This window comes from Entelurus aequoreus, linkage group LG05 (assembly GCF_033978785.1).
Source record: "Entelurus aequoreus isolate RoL-2023_Sb linkage group LG05, RoL_Eaeq_v1.1, whole genome shotgun sequence".
In the NCBI taxonomy this organism is placed as follows: Eukaryota; Metazoa; Chordata; class Actinopteri; order Syngnathiformes; family Syngnathidae; genus Entelurus; species Entelurus aequoreus.
The window spans coordinates 37,502,614-37,525,870 of record NC_084735.1 but is presented as its reverse complement, the minus strand read 5'-3'; the positions used below and the strand labels follow the sequence as shown (position 1 = coordinate 37,525,870).

General features: G+C 38.1%; 1 protein-coding gene across 7 annotated transcripts in view; it reads left to right on the top strand.

Annotated features, from left to right (window-relative positions):
• Positions 1-23,257, top strand: part of msi2b (musashi RNA-binding protein 2b) — a 699,967-nt gene that overhangs the window by 46,776 nt on the left and 629,934 nt on the right. For all 7 annotated transcript variants that reach the window (XM_062048056.1, XM_062048052.1, XM_062048055.1 and 4 more), the window contains one exon: positions 12,650-12,691. In XM_062048056.1, coding sequence (XP_061904040.1) covers positions 12,650-12,691 — 42 coding nt within the window. The remainder of the gene's footprint in view (positions 1-12,649; positions 12,692-23,257) is intronic.

Below are 23,257 nucleotides of genomic sequence, written 5' to 3'. Positions count from 1 at the left end.
TGGAATTTGATGCCTGCAACATGTTTCAAAAAAGCTGGCACAAGTGGCAAAAAAGACGTGAGAAAGTTGAGGAATGCTCATCAAACGCTTATTTGGAACGTCCCATTGGTGAACAGTTTAATTGGGAACAGGTAGGTGCCATTATTCGGTATAAAAGCAGCTTTCATAAAATGCTCAGTCATTCACAAACAAGGATGGGGCGAGGGTCACCACTTTGTCAACCAATGTGTGAGCAAATTGTTCAACAGTTTAAGAACAACATTTCTCAACCAGCTATTGCAAGGAATCTAGGGATTTCACCATCTACGGTCTGTAATATCATCAAAAGGTTCAGCGTATCTGGAGAAATCACTGCACGTAACATTGAATGCCTGTGACCTTTGATCCCTCGGGGGAACTGCGTCAAAAACCGACATCAGTGTGTAAAGGATATCACCATATGGGCTCAGGAACACTTCAGAAAACCACTGTCAGTAGCTACAGTTCGTCGCTACATCTGTAAGTGCAAGTTAAAACTCTACTATGCAAAGCGAAAGCCATTTATCAACAACACCCAGAAACGGCGCCGACTTCGCTGGGCCCGTGCTCATCTAAGATGGACTGACGCAAAGTGGAAAAGTGTTGTGTAGTATGACGAGTCCAAATTTGAAATTGTTTTTGGAAACTGTGGACGTCGTGTCCTCCGGACCAAAGAGGAAAATAACCATCCGGATTGTTATAGACGCAAAGTTCAAAAGCCAGCATCTGTGATGGTATGGGGGTGTATCAGTGCCCAAGCCATGGGTAACTTACACATCTGTGAAGGCACCATTAATGCTGAAAGGTACATACAGGTTTTGGAGCAACATATGTTGCCATCCAAGCAACGTTATCATGGACGCCGCTGCTTATTTCAGCAAGACAATGCCAAGCCACGTGTTACAACAGCGTGGCTTCATAGTAAAAGAGTGCGGGTACTAGACTGGCCTGCCTGTAGTCCAGACCTGTCTCCCGTTGAAAATGTGTGGCGCAATATGAAGCTCAAAATACCACAACAGAGACCACGGTTTGTTAAACAACTTAAGCTGTACATCAAGCAAGAATGGGAAATAATTCCACTTGAAAAGCTTAAAAAATCTCCTCAGTTCCCAAACGTTTACTGAGTGTTGTTAAAAGGAAAGGCCATGTAACACAGTGGTAAAAATGCCCCTGTGCCAATTTTGTGCAATGTGTTGCTACCATTAAATTCCAAGTTAAGGATTATTTGCAAAAAAAAACAAGTTCCTCTGTTTGAATATTAAATATCTTGTCTTTGCAGTCTATTTAATTCAATATAAGTAGAAAAGGATTTGCAAATCATTGTATTCTGTTTTTATTTACGAATTACACAACGTGCCAATTCACTGGTTTTGGGTTTTGTCATATCGATAACAATTTTTTACAGCTGTACTTTTCAATTTGTAACATTTTAATAAGAACAAAGTAAAAGACAAAGTATCAAACTTTGTAGGCCTACTAATACATCCATCCATCCATTCTCTACTGCTTGTCCCTCTTGGGGTCGCGGGGCACTGGGGCGTCATTGAAATTATTATTTACTACACATTTTTCAACTTATTCCTTTTTTTATTTTACAGAGGAAGTGAACTAAATGTAAACATGTGAAAGTTATAGTGTAAATGAATTATCTGTACTAAGGATGTCCTTAGGAAAATAACCATCCGGATTGCATATTATCGGCCTGCCGATATTATCGGCAGGCCGATAATATCGGCAGGCCGATAATATCGGCCTGCCGATGTTATCGGCCGATAAATGCTTTAAAATGTAATATTGGAAATGATCGGTATTGTTTTTTTTATTATCGGTATCGTTTTTTTTTTTTATTATCGGTATCGTTTTTTTATTTTTTTATTTTTTTATTTTTATTAAATCAACATAAAAAACACAAGATACACTTACAATTAGTGCACCAACCCAAAAAACCTCCCTCCCCCATTTACACTCATTCACACAAAAGGGTTGTTTCTTTCTGTTATTAATATTCTGGTTCCTACATTATATATCAATATATATCAATACAGTCTGCAAGGGATACAGTCCGTAAGCACACATGATTGTGCGTGCTGCTGGTCCACTAATAGTACTAACCTTTAACAGTTAATTTTACTCATTTTCATTAATTACTAGTTCCTATGTAACTGTCTTTATATTGTTTTACTCTCTTTTTTATTCAAGAAAATGTTTTTAATTTATTTATCTTATTTTATTTTATTATTTTTTTTAAAAAGGACCATACCTGGTTGTCCAAATTAGGCATAATAATGTGTTAATTCCACGACTGTATATATTGGTATCGGTTGATATCGGTATCAGTAATTAAGAGTTGGACAATATCGGAATATCGGATATCGGCAAAAAAGCCATTATCGGACATCCCTAATCGGTACTACCCAAGAAGAAGGGGTAGGATTAAATATAAACTTTGTTTGTTCCTACTCTTTCATGTTAAAAATTGTGCAACTGTAATTACACGATGTACAAGCTGATAAGCATGTCTGAAACAAAGAAATTACACCATCCATCCATCCATTTCCTACCGCTTGTCCCTTTTGGGGTCGCGGGGGGTGCTGGAGCTTATCTCAACTGCATTCGGGCGGAAGGCGGGGTACACCCTGGACAAGTCGTCACCTCATCGCACCATATTATATCAATATAAAATAGTGTTAGAAATACGACAATTTAGCATGTTTATTTATTTATTCTTAAATTATAATTTGTAGATTTCAGGTGTTGTGATTTCGTTTGGACATAGATGTACTGTGACGTGACGCAGGATAAAAACTTTCTTCCACGCTGTATTTTGTCCTCTCTCTTGTCTCTATTTTAACTGGGTAGTTTTTTTTTAGTACTGCCAGTCTTTTTGTTATTTTGCTGCATAAACACTGCGTGTGACTCTGAGTGACTGAGGTGTGCTGAGGGTGATTGGAGATTGGAGGAAGGCACATTACTCACCCCCTCACGTAGCCAGCATCTTTCAGTTATTGCAAATTGTTGTTTTATAATCCAAAAGACAAATTCAGAAACAATTTCTCATAGTGAACATACACGGACATACTAGCAGCAAGTGTGTATGTAGTATATGCAGTAGGGCTGTCAAAAAAAAAGATCTTTGATTAAATCACAATTTTTTGTTTGTAACGATTTTTCATCGGGACAGCACGGCGGGATAGAGGGGTTAGTGCGTCTGCCTCACAATACGAAGGTCCTGAGTAGTCTTGGTTTCAATCCCGGGCTCGGGATCTTTCTGTGTGGAGTTTGCATGTCCTCCCCGTGACTGCGTGGGTTCCCTCCGGGTACTCCGGCTTCCTCCCACCTCCAAAGACATGCACCTGGGGATAGGTTGATTGGCAACACTAAATTGGCCCTAGTGTGTGAATGTTGTCTGTCTATCTGTGTTGGCCCTGCGATGAGGTGGCGACTTGTCCAGGGTGTACTCCGCCTTCCGCCCGATTGTAGCTGAGATAGGCTCCAGTGCCCCTTGCGACCCCAAAGGGAATAAGCGGTAGAAAATGGATGGATGGATGGATTTTTCATCGATTAAAAAATAAAAAAATGTTTTCCTAATGTTTTATAAAAAAAAAATATTTTTATCTGTCCTGACCAGCCAATCAGGCAAATCATATTATTACATGTTAATGTAGATGCTGTACATCTTTACTTTAGAAATGAGAAGTGTTGGATACTTCTCTTGTTATCTTATTTGTTTTTTACTTTAATAAATGTTCGGGTAGCATTTTGTTAAACAAAACAATTTTTTTTTTTAAGTAATACAAAATTGTATCAGAGCTGTTTGTCTATTTTATGGAGGAATGGTGTAAATCATAAAATTGGCACCCAATGTTATTTAAAAAGTATTGATTTTGAATTGAGATTCGGTTTAAATCGAGAATCAATTCTGAATCGAATCGTTAGCCCAAAGAATCAAATCAAATCGTCTGGTGCCCAAAGATTCCCAGCCCTAGTAAACAGTAGAAGTGTACGATATATACATACTAATAAATTACCGCGGTACTGATGAATTAAAAACGATACTGTGATACTCTGAAAAATACAGGTACTTTTGTTTTTTTTACGGATAATGCGGTCCACTGTCGGACGCATTTTTTGACTTCAAAACTTACGATAAAGGTGACGCTATAAACACTGAAGCTACTTCTAAACCACTAATCTTCGCCTCCATGGCGAAAAATAAACAACGTCATGTATCCTCCCTGTAGAACGAGTAACAGCTAAACATGCTTCACTACACACAGTAGGAAGATACAACAGCTAACCGCTAACAGCAATCTAGCTCTCCTGAATGTAAAGAAATGCCATGGGTGGATCTACAGACATAAACTGTAACGGTACCAAGTACAAGTGCCGTATCTAGTCAATACTACAATGATTACATAGATAATTTTTATTATCACAAAATCTTTTTTTTTTTTTTTTTATTGTTTAGAAACCCAGGAAACACGTCTTTGGGCACAACATATCCTTAATTATTACCAATGTATGACCCTGTAATTACTTGGTATTGGATTGATGACAACATTTGTAGTATCCAAACAACAAAGGAATAGGTGAATATTACATTTTAAAAGAAGTGTAGATAGAAAATGTTAACAGAAAGTAAGCAGATATTAACAGTAAATGAGCAAGTAGATTAATAATCCGTTTTCTACCGCTTGTCCCTCATAATTTTGACAAAATATTAGAATGGGAAATGACATAATATGATACTGCATACGTCAGCAGGCAAATTGGGAACCTTTGATTGCTTACTGACTACTAAAAGAGAAGTTGTCTTGTATGATCACTATGGTAGTTAATGCCAGAATTGTTCTTTAATTGCAATAATAAATGTATGTTTAATGTATCATACAATTTTCTGTTGCAATAAAGCCAATAATTAAATTTGTTGTGGTCCCCTGTATTTTGAAAAGTATCACAGTATCGAATGACATTTTGGTATCGGGACAACTCTAATATGCAATATACATATAATAAACTAATTTGTTACATGTTACATTGTACAATGTTCACAAAGACAAATGATCACACCTCAAATAAAATAATATATTATTGAAATTGACAGATATCTGGACACTAAAAAACTATTACACTTTAGAAATTGTAATTAAAGTTTATAATTTCCCCTCTCAAGTGACATATGAGTTGTATATTTGTAGCTCTCTTTATTATTTTATACCTTTGCAAGGGACAAGCGGTAGAAAATGGATGGATGGATGGAATATATGTTTATATGTCATGTTTATTGTGCTAATGTTGCAGCATATGTTAATATGTTATGTTTATCGTTTTTCTTTTTGTCTGTTTAGTTCAGTTTAATATATAATTCTATTTGATAATTGATCATTCTGTCTTGAATTCATTAGTGTTTTGCACCTTTTTTTTATCAAAGTGCTGGCACACGCAATTTTCTTTGACTCCATGGTGATTATTTTGCTTTCATACTGAATAAAATAAAGCACAGAGACTAAGACAGCAACGAGTCGGATTCTTCGGCTATTTTCAGGTCAATTCAGATTATAATTTTTTTAATTCCCTTTTTAAAAAAAGAAGAAATCCTAACCTGGCCTCTTACGTATGTGGATATACATCAGATATGTGAACGTTTAGGTCGCGTTTGTCTGAACTACAGTACACGCCATTGAGAGGTGACAAACACAATTCTTCGCTAAAGCAGACAGGCGCGAAAGTAAATGCTGGAGGAAGGAGCCGAAAACAGTCACTGGTGAAAAGATTATTACCGTATTTTCCGCACTATAAGGCGCACCTAAAAACCGCCAATTTTGTAAAAATCTGACAGTGCGCCTTATAATCCGGTGCGCCTTATATATGGACCAATATTGAGCCTCCAACAGGTAAAAGTTTCAATCAATCAATCAATCAATCAATCGCAACTACGGTAAGCAGCCGCCGACTTAATTTTCCCCCGTAGAAGAAGAAGAAGAAGCGCGTGGTGCATGCTGGAATATATGACTGCGCGAGGCGTGCCGTTTCATTTCCATTTGTTGAGGTGGTTCGGGCATCTGGTCAGGATGCCACCCGAACGCCTCCCTAGGGAGGTGTTTAGGGCACGTCCGACCGGTAGGAGGCCACAGGGAAGACCCAGGACACGTTGGGAAGACTATGTCTCCCGGCTGGCCTGGGAACGCCTCGGGATCCCCCGGGAGGAGCTGGACGAAGTGGCTGGGGAGAGGGAAGTCTGGGTTTCCCTGCTTAGGCTGCTTCCCCCGCGACCCGACCTCGGATAAGCGGAAGAAGATGGATGGATGGATGTTTATGTAAAGACCCCAAAATGGCTCCTATTAAGAGACACGCTTACGACGCAGAGTTTAAACTTAAGACACTCACAGTGTTTCCCATAAACTGCCAAGATACCTGTGGCGGTGGGGGCGTGGCTATGGGCGTGGTCACAATGACATCATCGAGTAATTTGCATAATTTACTACAATGATATGATTTTCTCTAAAAAGCTCAAAAAATGTATACTTACTAATTAATAATAACAGTTTTGTTTTAAACGTCCATCCATCCATCCATCCATCCATCCATTTTACAATATAATTACAACACTTTATGTACATATTTATATACAGATTTGAACAATAAGTTATTCACTGAAATATATTTATTAATTGTGGTTCTTACAAAAAATATATCTTATAAAATATAAAAGCTAAAATGTCTCATAAAGCTCTGCCCCTTTAATTAGTGCATACTAAATAATTTAACTTTAGCCTACTACTACAACCATATTATTTACCAGCAACATAAAGTGAAACAGAGGCAGAGGTGTCCTGCCACAGTCAGTAACAAATAAACAGAAAACAGTAGTGGTGGTAGATAGACACAGAGCTTCATCAAACATCTGATCCACTGAACAAAGTGCTCCAAAAATCTTGAACTTTAGACTGCCATCAGTTTTACTCCCTACACTTAACCATGTGTTTCCTACTGCCTGCAGACTTTGCACCCTTTGTTATATACACATGCTGTGTTTCTAATATAAATATATTTAATAAAGTCAAATACAAATAAGGTAACAAGAGAAGTATCCTACACTTCTCTTTTGTAAAGTAAATCTGATGCCGTATCCGCCCAACTGTTTAATTCGGACACTAAAGAAGAAGAATTCGAGGGATTCGTGGATGAGGAATAACTTCATAAAGTGAGCTTCACATGTTTATTTTTGTTGTGTTGTGTGACATTAACGTTTGAGCAACGTTGAGTTATTGATATATCGTTATTGCTCTGCACTATTTCGAGTGTTACTATATTGTGATTGCACTAACGTTTGATTTACCGTAACAGTATCACTGTTTTTTACGTGTTTATTGAATCAGGGAAAAGTTCCCCTCCACTATGTGATATAAATGTTGCACTACATGTTATACCTTGCTGTTGTTAAAAGATAAACAAAACACTACGTCACTGACTTTACCTCTGGGAAAATAATAAAAAAAAAGCTGTTTATTCATTTTGGGAGTTAACAGAGTTGTCAGAACGCTGGTTTGTAATCTATTAATAAAGTTTGACTGACCTATCTGACTGTTTAGTTGACATTCCCTTTAGCGCAGCTCCATCTAATGCAGGGGTGTCAAACTCAAATACAGAGTGGGCCAAAATTTAAAACTGAACAAAGCCGCGGGCCAAGGTTGAACAAATTAACCTTTCAATAGGGACCCAAACAAGTTTTGCATGGAATATTGAACAAGCAAGGCTTATATAACTTTATAGTGACATGCAAAATCGAGTTTCAAATAATAATAATATTAATAATAATTGAAAAATATCAATGGCATATCAAATACAATTTAAATAAAAATTGAATGCCTATTTTCCATTTGCAGCCTTCTGAGGTAAATATCAAAATACACTTTTTCCACAGGCTAATAATACATTTGAAAATAGAATAACAATAATGAATGAATCAAACATTCAAGCCTTGAAGTAGCAAGAGAAAGTGCATGAATAAAACGTTAATTATTGCTCAGTTTGCTACACTGATTTGCTTTAACACTGAATATGGAACAAGCAACACTTATATAACTTAATAGTGCAAAATCAACTTTCAAAAAACAAACGAAAAAACATCAATGATGTATTAAATAAAATTTTAATAAAACATTTAATGCCTCTTTTCTATTTGCAGCCTTCTGAGGTAAATATCAACATTTGGTGGTAGCGGGGGGTGTATATTGTAGCGTCCCGAAAGAGTTAGTGCTGCAAGGGGTTCTGGGTATTTGTTCTGTTATGTTTATGTTGTGTTACGGTGCGGATGTTCTCCCGAAATGTGTTTGTCATTCTTGTTTGGTGTGAGTTCACAGTGTGGCGCATATTTGTAACAGTGTTAAAGTTATTTATACGGTCACCCTCAGTATTACCTGTATGGCCTTTGATCAATTATGCCTTACATTCACTTGTGTGTGTGTCAACGCCGCATATATTATGTGACTGGGCCGGCATGCTGGAGTAAAAGCGGATGTGACGACAGGTTGCAGAGGACGCTAAAGGCAGTGCCTTTAAGGCACGCTCCCAATATTGTTGTCCGGGTGGAAAACAGGAGAAATTTGGGAGAATGGTTGCCCCGGGAGATTTTCGGGAGGGGCACTGAAATTCGTGAGTCTCCCGGGAAAATCGGGAGGGTTGGCAAGTATGAGTATTAGCGTTGAATGCGGTGTTACAGCGGCACCGGCGCTGTATAATACTGGCGAGCCAGCTCTAATGTTAATTTGATATTGCCTCAAGGGCCAAATGAAATTAGACGGGCCAGAGTTTCACACCCATGATCTAATGGATGCATAACGTAACCCCAGCTTCTACTGTAGCGTCTATTCTATGCGCCTTATAATGCGGTGCGCCTTATATATGAACAAGGTTTTAAAATATGCCATTCATTGACGGTGCGCCTTATAATCCGGTGCGCCTTATAGTGCGGAAAATACGGTATGTTTTAGAAGATATTAAAGTCAATTTGCCCCCTCTGTGCTTCTTCAACCACACACCTGAATATTGTATGTCGACATATTTTAGTGTCCATATTTTCCCTTAAAAATTTTATAATCCATATGCAAAGTTGACAAAGGAGATGGTTAACTCTTTTGACAGAGGTGAAATGTGTATCCTGTCTTTTTATTTATTTTATTTACTATTAATATGTTAATTTAGTAGAAATTGTTCCAGGTGAAACGGAGACAAGCTAATTTGTGGCTCAGTGGTTACCCCGTGCAAAGGGGCAGTGCACATTTTAGCTCAATGGCCTTAAGGGGACTGACAGTTTTGAACCACCAAATCACATATGCATGAGTATGTAAAAACACAGGAAACAATCGCTACACCTCATCTTCTCAAAAGAGTCATTTATCATGAGTTGTGACCTAAAAAGGGGCTGCTGCAGTAGTTCTCCAAAGAATTGGTTTGTACGTTCTTCTTGCCCAATTTGTCTGCATGGATCTAACGGAAGACCTGTAGTATCATCTGTGCTCTTTAGCATTTTTTTCTCCTAATTGTATGCAAATTAAAAAAGAAGGTGAACATCCCAATGGTTTTGTCAAAAAACAGAGAAGATGCTGTCAAATGACAAAATAGTAAGTAATATGTGCCTGATGACCTCAAAGTAGGTTAGAAACCACTGGAATTTGGTATTCCAAGCATGAGGTGTTGTCTTTGCTCAAACAAGGTGCGCAAAGTAATTGAGTTTCAATTGGTTAAGCCAGAGGCTAAGTACTAAAACAAATCTTTAAATGAAATTCATTACAAGCAAGGTTGCCATACTCTGGTGTTATTGAATTCATTTCTCATTTTGACCTGATTTACACAGATAACCGTAATAACTGAGACGGGCAGAAATGATGGCGATGACAAAGCGCATCATGGTTTCCCTTCAAACACATTAAAACGTAGTCAGCCTCATTGGCTTAATTGAGCTGTGCAGATGTTTTTCTCCTTCACTTCATTTCTACTCTTTTCCCCAGCAAGGTATGCGTTTTGTAAATAGCATCCATCTGCGACAAAGGAATAACTTTTATGAACGCCCAGAATTGACTCCCGTAATTGCAAATAGTTCCATATAATATGCAGTACAAACATAAACATGACAATGAAAATGGAAAAGTAAAGATCATATACATATAAATGGGAAAGATCCTTACATTCTTCAGTATGCATTTATGATGACATTGTGTGGTTAATTGCAAGTACAAGGTTGATAAGACACCCCCCACTCCTCCAAATATGACATACCTTCATACCAGGGAAATTAATGGGGGAAATTAACCTAATAACATAACAAGCATGAGACGGAGGAACGCGCTCATCTGATCCATCCTGCTTATTATTTGGAGGCGTCACCAGCCTAGGATGTTCATTTTCTCCCTGTCATATTCAATCAGTTTAATCCTGGTCAGAGGAACAGCGAGTCTCCACCATAATGACTATGGCTAGTCAAATGGTGGCTGGTGTGGCTTGTCCCAATGCCAAAGTCATCATTTATTTATTTGTACAGTACAGTATTTCAACATTTAATTTTTATATCTGCTGGCAAAGGCGGCATTAATTGTGGCCTGGACATTGTTCGACACTGATCAGCAGTAATGAATATGCTGTTTCTGATGGTTTGTTGCCCAGTCAAATGAATGGATCTTGAATGTGTCATAGAGCTTTGCCATGGAACGTAATGAGGAGACGGAACATGGCCAGCAAATCGTCTGAATAAAATACAGCACTCAAGATGTAAAGTTTAGCATAACATGTGGGTTTGTTTTGTGCTCACTGCCTAGTCATAACACAGACTCATTCCTGAAACTTAAAATGCAATGAGCGAGGTTATCACATCAGGGATTCAGTAAGTAGAAATGTATCTCATCACCCAAAAGTCAATTGACATGATTGCTTATTTCTCATTAGGGTTTATGTTCTAACATGGATGAGTCAGTGCGTAGTGTAATAAACAATGTTTTACAAATGACCTGGTCATATGGATCAGTGGTTCTCAACCTTTTTTCAGTGATGTACCCCCTGTGAACATTTTTTTAATTCAAGTACCCCCTAATCAGAGCAAAGCATTTTTGGTTGAAAAAAAGAGATAAAGAAGCAAAATACAGCACTATGTCATCATTTTCTGATTTATTAAATTGTATAACAGTGCAAAATATTGCTCATTTGTTGTGGTCTTTCTTGAACTATTTGGAAAAAAAGATATAAAAATAACTAAAACCTTGTTAAAAAATAAACAAGTGATTCAATTATAAATAAAGATTCTACATGTAGAAGTAATCATCAACTTAAAGTGCCCTCTTTGGGGATTGTAATAGAGATCCATCTGGATTCATGAACTTAATTCGAAACATTTCTTCACAAAAAAGAAATCTTTAACATCAATATTTATGGAACATGTCCACAAAAAATCTAGCTGTCAACACCGAATATTGCATTGTTGCATTTCTTTTCACAGTTCTTTTTGACAGACATTTAAAAAAAATCTCACGTACCCCTTGGCATACTCTACCGTTCAAAAGTTTGGGGTCACATTAAAATGTCCTTATTTTTCAATGAAGATAACTTTAAACTAGTCTTAACTTTAAAGAAGTACACTCTATACATCGCTAATGTGGTAAATGACTATTCTAGCTGCAAATGTCTGGTTTTTGGTGCAATATCTACATAGGTGTATAGAGGCCCATTTCCAGCAACTATCACTCCAGTGTTCTAATGGTACAATGTGTTTGCTCACATCTGTAAACAGTTTAGCTTGTTACAGAAGCTACAAAACTGACCTTCCTTTGAGCAGATTGAGTTTCTGGAGCATCACATTTGTGGGGTCAATTAAACGCTCAAAATGGCCAGAAAAAGATAACTTTCATCTGAAACTCGACAGTCTATTCTTGTTCTTAGAAATGAAGGCTATTCCACAAAATTGTTTGGGTGACCCCAAACTTTTGAACGGTAGTGTACCTTCAAGTACCCCCAGGGGTACGTGTACCCCCATTTGAGAACCACTGATATGGATCATGAACCAAGTCTTTGACTGATCAAATAACATTGAGTCAGATGGAGGATAGACACATGACTTATGGTTGTAGTGTTCAGCAATCATCAAGCATCATTCTTCTACAAATATAAAATAAACAAACTTATCTCAGTATTTGATTAATTATCCGACCCTTGTTTAATTTAAATAAGCATACTTTGGACGACAGAAGGAATGATTTCAGATTCAATAGTCATGCTGCGGTGTCTGTAAAAAAAATGTTTTCTTTTTCTGAGATTGCACTGACTGTTTTTGAATACAGCTTTAGTTTAGGAAAACACATCATCATCTTAAGAGAAGATTGCATGTTTTACAACCACCTGATTATGCAGCATTTGTAAACCGTAAAAGGTTTTGGTAAGTTATCAGTGTTAATAAAAAGTCACATTTGAATCTGCTGAATAATTAATTTGTTGCTGTAAAATGCCAATATTTATTCTTTGGTGACAGAGGACGCCCATGTGACTGATTGCACTGTGGGGATTTTTGTAGGATTAGAGTGAAGAAATATTAATTTTAATGTTTTGAAAATATCTCAAAATCGCCTTTTTTTCTCCTCTTCTTTAGATTGATCCTAAGGTTGCCTTTCCACGTCGCGCCCAGCCTAAGGTAAGAATAAATTGGTCACCAGGCCTGCTTGGAGAAAATGATTATGTCTCATGTCACCACCATACCTAATTTTCTGTGGCCACACCGCAGATTCAAAGGGGCAGGGGTTGTCTGTTTGCTTTAGAGAAATACCTTGTCTGGCTACATTGTTCTCACCTTGTTTCTTCTCTGCACATTTAAACATATTTCTTTTCTATCCTTCCTGTTTTCATGCTACCCCTCATTCTAGTGCTTAGTCATGAAACTGTTGTTGCAAATTGATTTATTTGCATTAGAAGACAAATTCGTGCAGTTATCATTTGACTTTGGTGTGGAAGAAAATTAGAAATCAATGTCAATGACAATGTCCTGTCTTTTGTCTTCAGCTTTAGGGGAGCATATCCATGTAAAACTTGTTTTTATAAGGAATGGCTTTGTGCTGCAAGAAATCGATGGATTACATTTTCTGGAAGTGTTTTTTCTTTAATATTCAGAGTCAAAAGGGACATATTGACATAAATGGTTTAGGAATATCTTTAATTGGGAGCCTGCATGTAGACGTTGTCACAATTAGCATGGAAACAAAACTCCAATCATGCTGGGGCTGTTTTTCATGATGCACAATATCTTTTGCATAGGCGTTTTCTTTGCTTGCTTGCTGGTCTTGAGCAGCTCTATTGACAATTAAATATGCAACGTGTGCAGATGGTGCCGCAGCACAGTCAAGGGCTTTGTTGACATGCCCTCTCACACCACCCCCCTAAGCATTTAACGTGAAGGCTGTAGCACACTAGATTGTAGTGCAGCACTTTTCTGCTTTACAAGCAGGGCTTTTGACTCGTAAAAAAAAACAGTTAGAAAAACTCAAAAGACATTTTCTTCTTCCCTGTGCATTAGAAAGTCGCTTTATGAAAGAGTTTCATGTGTAGTCATCAGCGTTGACTCGCAAAGCCAGAGAACATGATGATTTAATGGGAGATCAGTGGTAAGTTTGTCACTTGTTCTCCACTAAGCCAGACTCATTAACATCCCTTTAGATGTGGCACAGAAATATAATGCATTTCTTAAGACAGATTAACATTGTGTATTTGTGTGGTATTTCCTGTTTTCAAATACATTCTAGCTTCCAATGTAGGAATTGCTGTCTGATTCGCATTTTCCTTCAATCGCCCAACATCTCCCCACTCCCTGCTTGCCTGCTTGGCTGCTCACATGCAGCTTCCGAGTTGACCCCGTTCGAGTTTAAAAGAGCTCAGCTTGGCAGGTGCATGAACGAGACACGGGCTTTGGAATCAAAATTGTGACGGCACCAATCAGCTCTAATGTTCTCAGGGCTAACAATGACCTCATCAGTAACCCTGACAATGACCTCTTAACTGCCGAATGCTCCAGTACGGTAAAACTCTGCATTATGTACGGCACGTAGACTAATGCTGGAAACAGACAGGAAGTGAAGGTGAACACAGAGGACATTTGGCTGTAAACAAGTGAAGGTGTTTGCACCGGGATAACAGGATCACACGAAAAAGGGAAAACAACTTGTATCAGACTGTGTTACTCCCTGTGGCAAAAAATATGTACGCTTCCACTCCAACGAGCATTTAGACAGCAATTATTAAAAGATTGAGATACTGGACAACCATGCAACTACCTAACTTAAAATGAAGGAAAGGTTTTATGGGCATTGTCATACCTGAATCAAAGGGTTAAGAATATAGTCTTAAGTGACAAATAAGTCACCAAGCACGTACACAAGCTTTTGCGTCACATCTTCATTGGCAACTAATGTATATGTTTGATTACACTAATCTCGCTTATTTGTGAGCATCAACGCATCTGAATATTGGTAATGGTCAAAAACAGAGGGAGACAAGCCAGTATTCTGCACATCACCACATCATTTACCATGAATTGATTTACGTGGACCCCAACTTAAACAAGTTGAAAAACTTATTCGGGTGTTACCATTTAGTGGTCAATTGTACGGAATATGTACTGTACTGTGCAATCTACTAATAAAAGTTTCAATCAATCAATCAATCATAGTAAAGTGCTAAAGAAATGCAGCCCGTCGTCCACATTACAAAGAAACCTGTCACAGGACTCAAGTTTATCTTGAATAAGGAAATAGCAGATGTGCGTGCGGGGCAGGTCAATGGTATCAATGCAGATATTCAAGGATGACGTTGCTTTTGAGATTGATTGACAGATGTGTATGAAGGGATTATTAAGTGATGTGATATAATGTTTATTTGTAAAGTGCAACTTGACTGGGTTTAAGCGAGGCTTTATTTTTATTGCAGATGGAAATAACCTGAAGTGCTTTATTTTTTTACTTTAAGAGTCAGCACTATCATCCTTTTTACGTGCATTAATAATGTAAATTATCCTTGTGGTAGGCACAAATAGTACTGGCGTTTTTAGGAATATGGTTAGGATTACAGCTATTACAACATTAAATCTTCATTGTATATTATTTCATTTGTGTTGTACCGGCTAATTGTTTGACATGTTCAGGAAATTGGTTTCTCGATGCGGCAAGTAGTTGGTGACAACAACTTGAGGGTTTTCTTGTTTTCTGATAAAGCCACGTCCCTCTCGCACCCCTGAGTAATGAATGTGAGCCAAATGTACACTACGATGGATTAATTAATCACCTGTTAAGCTGAAGCCTGGTGCATCTCATCTCATCATTATGATGGTTGTCACAGTCACATGATTCTGTGAGTTCCCTGATGCTCTGCAGGGTGCACTGCATTTTTTAAATGTTTCCCAGCAGAGTGGGCAGCTAGTTTCTTCCTCTTTCTTATACTGTTTGCTGCCTGTAAAAGCCACAATTTAAAGATTTCCATTCATCCATCCATTTTCTACCGCTTGTCCCTAGATTTATCCGTCTTTAAAGGGGTCATATTATGATTCAGTTTTTTTATATTTAAACACGTCCTTGTGTTCTACATGTAATTCTACATGTAATGTTGCTTTGGTACAAATTTTGCATAGATTTTGTTTTACAGACTATCTTCAAACAGCTGTCTCTTCACAATGCGTCGTTTTGTGGGCAGACTTATTTACGTGGCAAAGCCTTCTTCCAGGCGAAAGTTAGAACTTTACACTACTTTTTACAATAAATGTCATTTGTGTAAATGAGGAACTTATTGACTACAACATGGGACTACAACTAAATAAAAATGTCGGACTCCTGCAAAGCTCTTCACGTAACTTCTATGTATGGAGATACGCTGACGTAACAGTGGTCTCAAATTCCTAACGGCTCATTTAGAAAGAGGCAAAAGTGTTTCATTAATACCAGCCGCCAAGTTTGGATTCAAATTTTCAGGACTTAAGGGTATCCCAAATTCACAAAAACAAGTGCCAACAGGTAACACAAGTTGTTTTTGCATAATAGAACCCCATTTAAGCCCAAACACAAATGCATTTATTCCAATATGGAAAGGATGATTAGACTTGTCCCAATTAATTATATATTTTTATTGGTTAAATACATCTACAACAGCACTCGGTAGAACACTGAATTCTACCTATCTTAATTTTGATCACACAATACAGTGGTTCAGTTATGCATCTTCCTACAGAAGCTCTTGCATTAAAATTCATGACTGTTATTTTTCTGGAAAAATAAACTAATAATAAAACAAAACAAAAACATACTCCTCTTCATCTATAGCAGGGGTGCCCACACTTTTTGCCTCCAAAGGCCAAAGTAAAAATGTGCCAATGGTCCGCGCACCAAACACAACAATTTTAAGCGTGAAACACAAATTGCCAAAAGGTTTCTATATTTAGTATCACTAACAATGATAGATGGCAATTAGTTAGCCAACTAGTAAGCCATGCGAACATGCCATCAATGATGGTTAGCGTGACCCAAACTTTTTCACTTCCGATATGATACTGATATTGATTCGAATACATTATCAGCAGGAGTCATACATACTTTTATTATTTTGTGGAGGGGAATATTAAAAAAGGTTTGATCAAGTGAAATTAGTCAAACAAAGAATGTTGGTAGGTATAAAAAACTTTAAATGATTTACTATTAACCGTCTGGAATGGACCTAATCTGTCGTTAAATTGAAGTGGAGTGGTAATTGTTTTTAATTAAATAATTGTCCATCCATTTTCTACCGCTTGTCCCTTTTTCTTAATTAAGTTAAGGTCATGACACAGTAAGTTGAATGATGCGGGCACGCTTGTTACTGGATACTTTCTATTTCACATTTGCTTAGGAAACTGTATGTTTTAGTAACATTGAACTATATTCAATTGATGTTTGTTTATATTGACAAATGTTCTGTTTTGGACTGCAATGTTGCTCAATTAACAACACATTATATGTATGTTTAGTGTGAAGTGAAGTGAATTATATTTATATAGCGCTTTTCTCTAGTGACTCAAAGCGCTTTTACATAGTGAAACCCAATAGCTACGTTACATTTAAACCAGTGTAGGTGGCACTGGGAGCAGGTGGGTAAAGTGTCTTGCCCAAGGACACAACGGCAGTGACTAGGATGGCGGAAGCGGGGATCGAACCTGGAACCCTCAAGTTGCTGGCACGGCCACTCTACCAACCGAGCTATACCGCCCCAAGTGCCAACACACAATAGCACACCAGGTTAGCTGGTGTGCTATTGTGTGTTTAGCTGTTGAGTAGCTGTTAGTAGCCTAAAGTTTACCTTTTGTAAATGACTTGACTGAAAAAGAAGAAAAAACAACCTTGTGAGCTTATAGGTTGTATTCATTTGATGTCATGTCCAGCTCATTAAATATATAAGACTCGAAGTGGCGGGCCAGCGAGCATCTTAGGCCATAGCATCCTGGGTGGCATTTTGCCTTTTACGAAGAAATATGCCCTCTGTTTGCTTTGTTTTACTCTAGGGTGTTGGAATTGTTCAAATTGCGAAAATTATGAAAGTTTCTTTAGAGACCCTCGAGAGCCAAGAACGACGAAAGAGTGCAAAATGTTCCAAAAAACGACAAGAAAAGGGGAACACACTCCAGTCTACGTGAGTAGATTGAGTCGAAGAACACACAAGCTTGCAGTGATCACTTCGTTAAAGGTTTGTTTGATGTACTTTTAACGTTTAGTATTTCCCATTTAAGCATTATTTTGATACTATTTGTATTTTTTTTTTCCGGACTTCTTAAAACCTATTTTGCTACGAGTGTTTTGTAAACCACCCTCTCGGCGATTCTCAATAAAAGAAAGCAAAAGTAAGCAAAACCTAAAAGAGTTACCAAAGCCAGCAATCCTAAATGAAGCTTTCAACACATACTTAATGTTGAGATCTATAGTTATACTTTGATGAAGACGGGTAAAACACTCCTACTCGTAAACGGCGTGTGCAACAAAAAGTCAACAAACATGGCTGGAGACGCGGAGTTAAATCATGAAATACAAATGTACACAAGCAAAAACGATGCATATTGATCTGGGAGAATCTTGATACCAATTTCCTTGACGCAGCCGCACACAAAGAAGTTGTAGACCTCAATGCTTTTCCAAGTTTTCATCTGTTTTGTCGTATAGAATGGCGTCTGGCGCACCAGGTAGTTCGACATGTCTGGGAACACAGACAAACGACAGATAACCCTTGATACCACTCGACAAATCTGTTTTTTTTTTTGCTAACGTATTGGGATGGGTTCCATTGCATAGTTTGCATTTTTTGTTTGTAACTGCTTTTCATGGTAAGATCTAGGGCAGTGTTTTTCAACCACTGTGCCGCGGCACACTAGTGTGCCGTGAGATGTTGTCTGGTGTGCCGTGGGAGATTTTGTAATTTCACCTTATTGGGTTAAAAATATTTTTTGCAAACCAGTAGTTATAATCCGTAAATGTGCCGTTGTTGATTACTGTCTAGAGCTCGGCAGAGTAACCGTGTAATACTCTTCCATACTAGTAGGAGGCAGCAGGTAGCTAATTGCTTTGTAGATGTCGGGAACGACGACAATGGTTTGCAGGTAAAAAGGTGTCTAATGCTTAAAGGCGAGTGCCGCTAAGAAAAGGCATTGAAGCTTAGGGAAGGCTATGCAAAACTAAAACTGAACTGGCTGCAAAGTAAACAAAAACAGAATGCTGGAGGACAGTAAAGACTTACAGCGTGTGGAGCAGACGGCGTCCACAAAGTACAATCAACAACAAAATAGGAGCGTAAGACAAGAACTCAAACACTACACACAGGAAAACACCAAAAAACTCAGGATAAGTCACGGCGTGATGTGACAGGTCGTGAGAGTACACCTACTTTGAGACAAGAGCTATAGTGATGCATGCTTGGTTATGGTTTGAATTCATATCAAACAATTGCGAGAACGACTTTTTATTGTCAATATTGGCTGCTTATTTTAATTCTTTAATGTTTTCTGCTGGTGGCGTGCCTCAGAATTTTTTCAATGGGGAAAAAATGTGCCTCGGCTCAGAAAAGGTTGAAAAACACTGATCTAGGGCACTAGCGTACTCAGATAGTTCGCACTCTGGTCACGTGACGGAATACAACCTATTGGAGGACATTTAAATGTTAACTGGCTGTCCCGCTTTGCACAAGTAAACATGCTGCGTGTGGTAAAACTAATATTGGAAAGTTTAGATGCAAGTCGATTTGATGCTTGTTTTTTTATGCTAAAATTGGACCAATATGTTAAATCAATATCGGATCGGGACACCCCTACTGCCAAGTAAGCTTAAAAGGTCAGTATGAATATGTCTTAAATTTGCAAAGCCACTGTTTGGCGGGCCAAATCAAACGACTCAACGGGCCGAATTTGGCCCTCAGGCCCCACTTTAGGCACCCCTGATCTATAGCATATACCCTTCAATGTTTTGTGGAAATAGGTTAGTATGTTTATGTGCAATCTTGCTTTCCTTCTTAGTATACGATAGTGCATTTTGGGGTTCTGGAAAAAAAAATCAACAATTATGGTTAAGATAAAGCCATGTCCAAAAATATGTCTTTTTGGCAGTTTTAGAGCCAAAAAGTTTAATGCAAAAGTACCCCCCCAGTTTCCCGTTGAAACATTTAAATTCAGAGGCTTTTTCTTTCCGCTTTGCCTTGCTTGATATTTCCTCGCAAGTATCATCGGGACATTTGTGACAAGGCCCGCTCTGTTTTTCCTGTAGAAATCAAAGCAACGTCTTCTGCAAACATTGCTGGAGATTTACCGTTCGACGGTAGGTGTCATTACTGCTGCTGTCGCCTCTTTTGTTTCCCACAGTACAGCGCTACACAATCATGGCAGATCACAGCATGATTTTAATTGCCAGTGGGACTGCGGCCGCTTCAGTGGGAGATGGGTTGTGATGGCTTGTTATGGAAATTAAAGGACGAAGCAGCATCTTTTTTAGAGAGCAAGGGGCGTAACCTTTTCCCTCGCACCTCACTAAGGGATTTGCCTGGAAGGCTCTCCTGTTCTGGTTGTTGCTGTGTTTCTGGGAGATTTTGGCATGCAGAAAGGAGACTGTGCACAAATGAATTTGACCTGAACAGAGACAGCTGTGACAACACTCACATACATGTATTGTTCTTTGTGTATGAGGCCGTTTTTCTCCTGGAACTTTAGCTGCATGTTTTTAACGTCAGCTAAGAGAAAGACTAAGCATGCTTGTACATTGATTGAGGTAATTCAAGGATATAATGTCAAAGCACTGTCCTATATTTCACTCCAGGCTGACACCTGTGACTGCGGCTTCCTTTTTAACGGCAGGCTGTCAAGGCTGCTCTATTGCTGGCAGCTATGTCTTAGTTCTCCTTTTTCATTTCACACACAGCTCCTTTTTTATCCATTTGCCTATTTCATTTCCTCTCTATCTTGCACACATTTTCTATGACGGGCAAATTGACTGGTCTCCTCAGTCAATCCACTTGCCTGTGGTTTGCACGTCATTTTCTGGGACTGTTTGCTTTATGATCTAACATGCAGAAAAGCCTCTCCAGTGTATTGTGGCTCAAAGGATGCACATATTACATTTTAATACATTGTAATAATGATGCTGTGAGGAAGAAATGTATCCCATGGGTTTCTGCTTCACATTTATTGTATATTCTGCAGTATAATATTCCTGTCTGTCTTAATCTCTCAATGCCTCACTATGGCAGACTTTGGAACTTATTTTAGTATTACACAATCTTATAAACCCCATCTTACACTTTGCTCAGTTATTTGTTCTAGCTTTAACAATATGATATTCCCCATCTCAAAATGATCCTCGTTTTGAATGACATAGCTCACTGCTGGGTAAATTAAACTTCTGTGACTGCCAGACCCTTTAAATGTGTTTTGGGGTTTATTAAAAGCACCAGTTTGCTGTTCCAACTCTCCACAGCTGCACGAGTCTGAAAAATAATCAAGGATAAAAGTCCTCAACAAGGACCAGAGTGCTATATCAATATCTTTTGTTCAGCTTGACAATGAGCCCACCCAGATATTTGTCCAATGAAGAGGGATATTTTCTTATTGGAGCCTTCATATTTCAGGGCAATCTTGCAGTGCATATTCTCTCACGGCAAATTTTTTTTTTACAAACTTGACATGGCATTTCAGCGTATATGGCACAGCACTTTTGCTGTAGCTGCAAATAACCAAGATGTCCCAAAGGAAAGACATTGGTTTTATTCCTCAGGATAAATGGGATTTGAAATGGGTTTTACATACTCCATTGTAACCAAGAGGCAGTCCATAGCAAGGAAAGACATGCCAGACACAAGCTGGTTCATAGAAAATATTCATTGTCATGCCCCGCTCACAAACAGATGCACACCTATTGTCCATAAACTCTGTGAGACGAAGGATGCAAGTATGAGTGAGACTTTCATGGAAAACCAGTTATTAGGTCAAAGGTGTGGCTTCAATACCACTCTGATGTAGCCCGTACATATTGTTGAACCGCTAGCCTTGAAACAGACAAATGGCCAGGGTAAGTTGAATCAGAACATTATTAGAGCATTGTAGACCTTTTACATATGACAGTGAAGAAGAAGACATTTCAGGAGCAAAAATATATTGGCTTGACTGAGGTGACTTTACTTTTTTACATGCGATATGACTTGACATAAAGGGAAAATACAACTTGTTGCCTTTTTATATCCAATCTTCTGCACACAAAAAAAACATATTTACAGTAATTCAATAAAATGTACTAACTAGGACATGGTCATAATGAGCAGTTTTCTTGATTAAAATTATGTGGGTTTAATTGTTGATTAATCACGTCTCAAAGCATTTGAGGCAAAACAGAATGCTTACTCCTTTGCTGCAACATCAGAGAGAAGTAGAACGAAATAAGTCATAATTGTATTAGAAAAATATCATATCATGAGAACAAAGCCATGAGGAGGAAAACATATGTTTTTGTATGTTGTATGGCTGCACGATTATGGCCAAAATAATAATCAGAATGATTTTTTATCAATATTGAATTCATGATTATTAATCACGATTATTTACTGTTATGGAAAACCTATTTTTATTGCACTTACTATTTTTTTACAAACAGTATACTTTCTTTTCAAAATTTAACTTAAAAAAAACCCTCATCAGTAATAAAATACAATTTACAAAAGACAAAGGCCTAACGAAAAATAAATATGCCTTTGCAGAGTGTGATCATAAAGTGCAAACAGGTGAAAAAAATCACATTAGGCACAGAAGGTACAAACTACAAGGAACACTACTGCCCACAGTATATGAAATATGTCTTTGGCCAAATAAAATATTATTACTTTCGTTATTTTGGTGTGTGTTTGAGAGATGGCTGGATATAGGGTCCGTTGGTGTACGGTTGATGTTAGAGTAGTCTGTATTTTGGGCACCTGGCTTCTTGTAGCCGGTCGTCGGGGCTTTGCGTGCGAGGCAGGCGGCCTGCTCTGTGAGCTCTATTTGGATTGTTAGCTTCACGTCGCGGGCAAACGATGGCATTTGAGGGAAGAAAGTATGTGTTGTTGATGCTTAACTTGTCGGTGCAACTCGATGATTTGTTTGGATGTACACACCTACACAGTTTTGCCGTGCAACACAATGTGGCGTGTTTTGGCTATTCGACGCGGAAGCATTTCTGGGTTTTTTGGAACGAGAGGGTGGGTGTCTCGAGAATGTCGAGGTCATTTACGGGGCATCGATGTAATTGTGCATTTATTTGTATTAATATTTTCAGGAGCAACAGGCGACCAGTTGATCTTCTGTCACCCTCTGTTCTCACTTACTCTCAGATGAATCTACTATCTTTCGGTCGGCCCCTGGTTGTTGACTGACTAAATTGTTGTGAGTGTGCTTGATTTAATATGCAGCGATCACCCTCATTTAACTGCCAAAATCTTGATTGTGATTATAATGTAATTATTTGTGCAACCCTAGTATGTTGTACTTTGCTAAAATACATACAGTGAAATAGTATGTTTTTGCAGACACCATTACTATGTGAGGTTAATGGGGTTGTTTTGTTTGTGGCAAGCACATTTCAATGGGCGAGGTTGGTTGTAGATACAAATATTTTGAGTTTCCAGCCTGGTCATAGAAGCAATTGAGCTTGTATGTTGAGATACCACTGTATAAACATGTATTTGTTCAATTTGT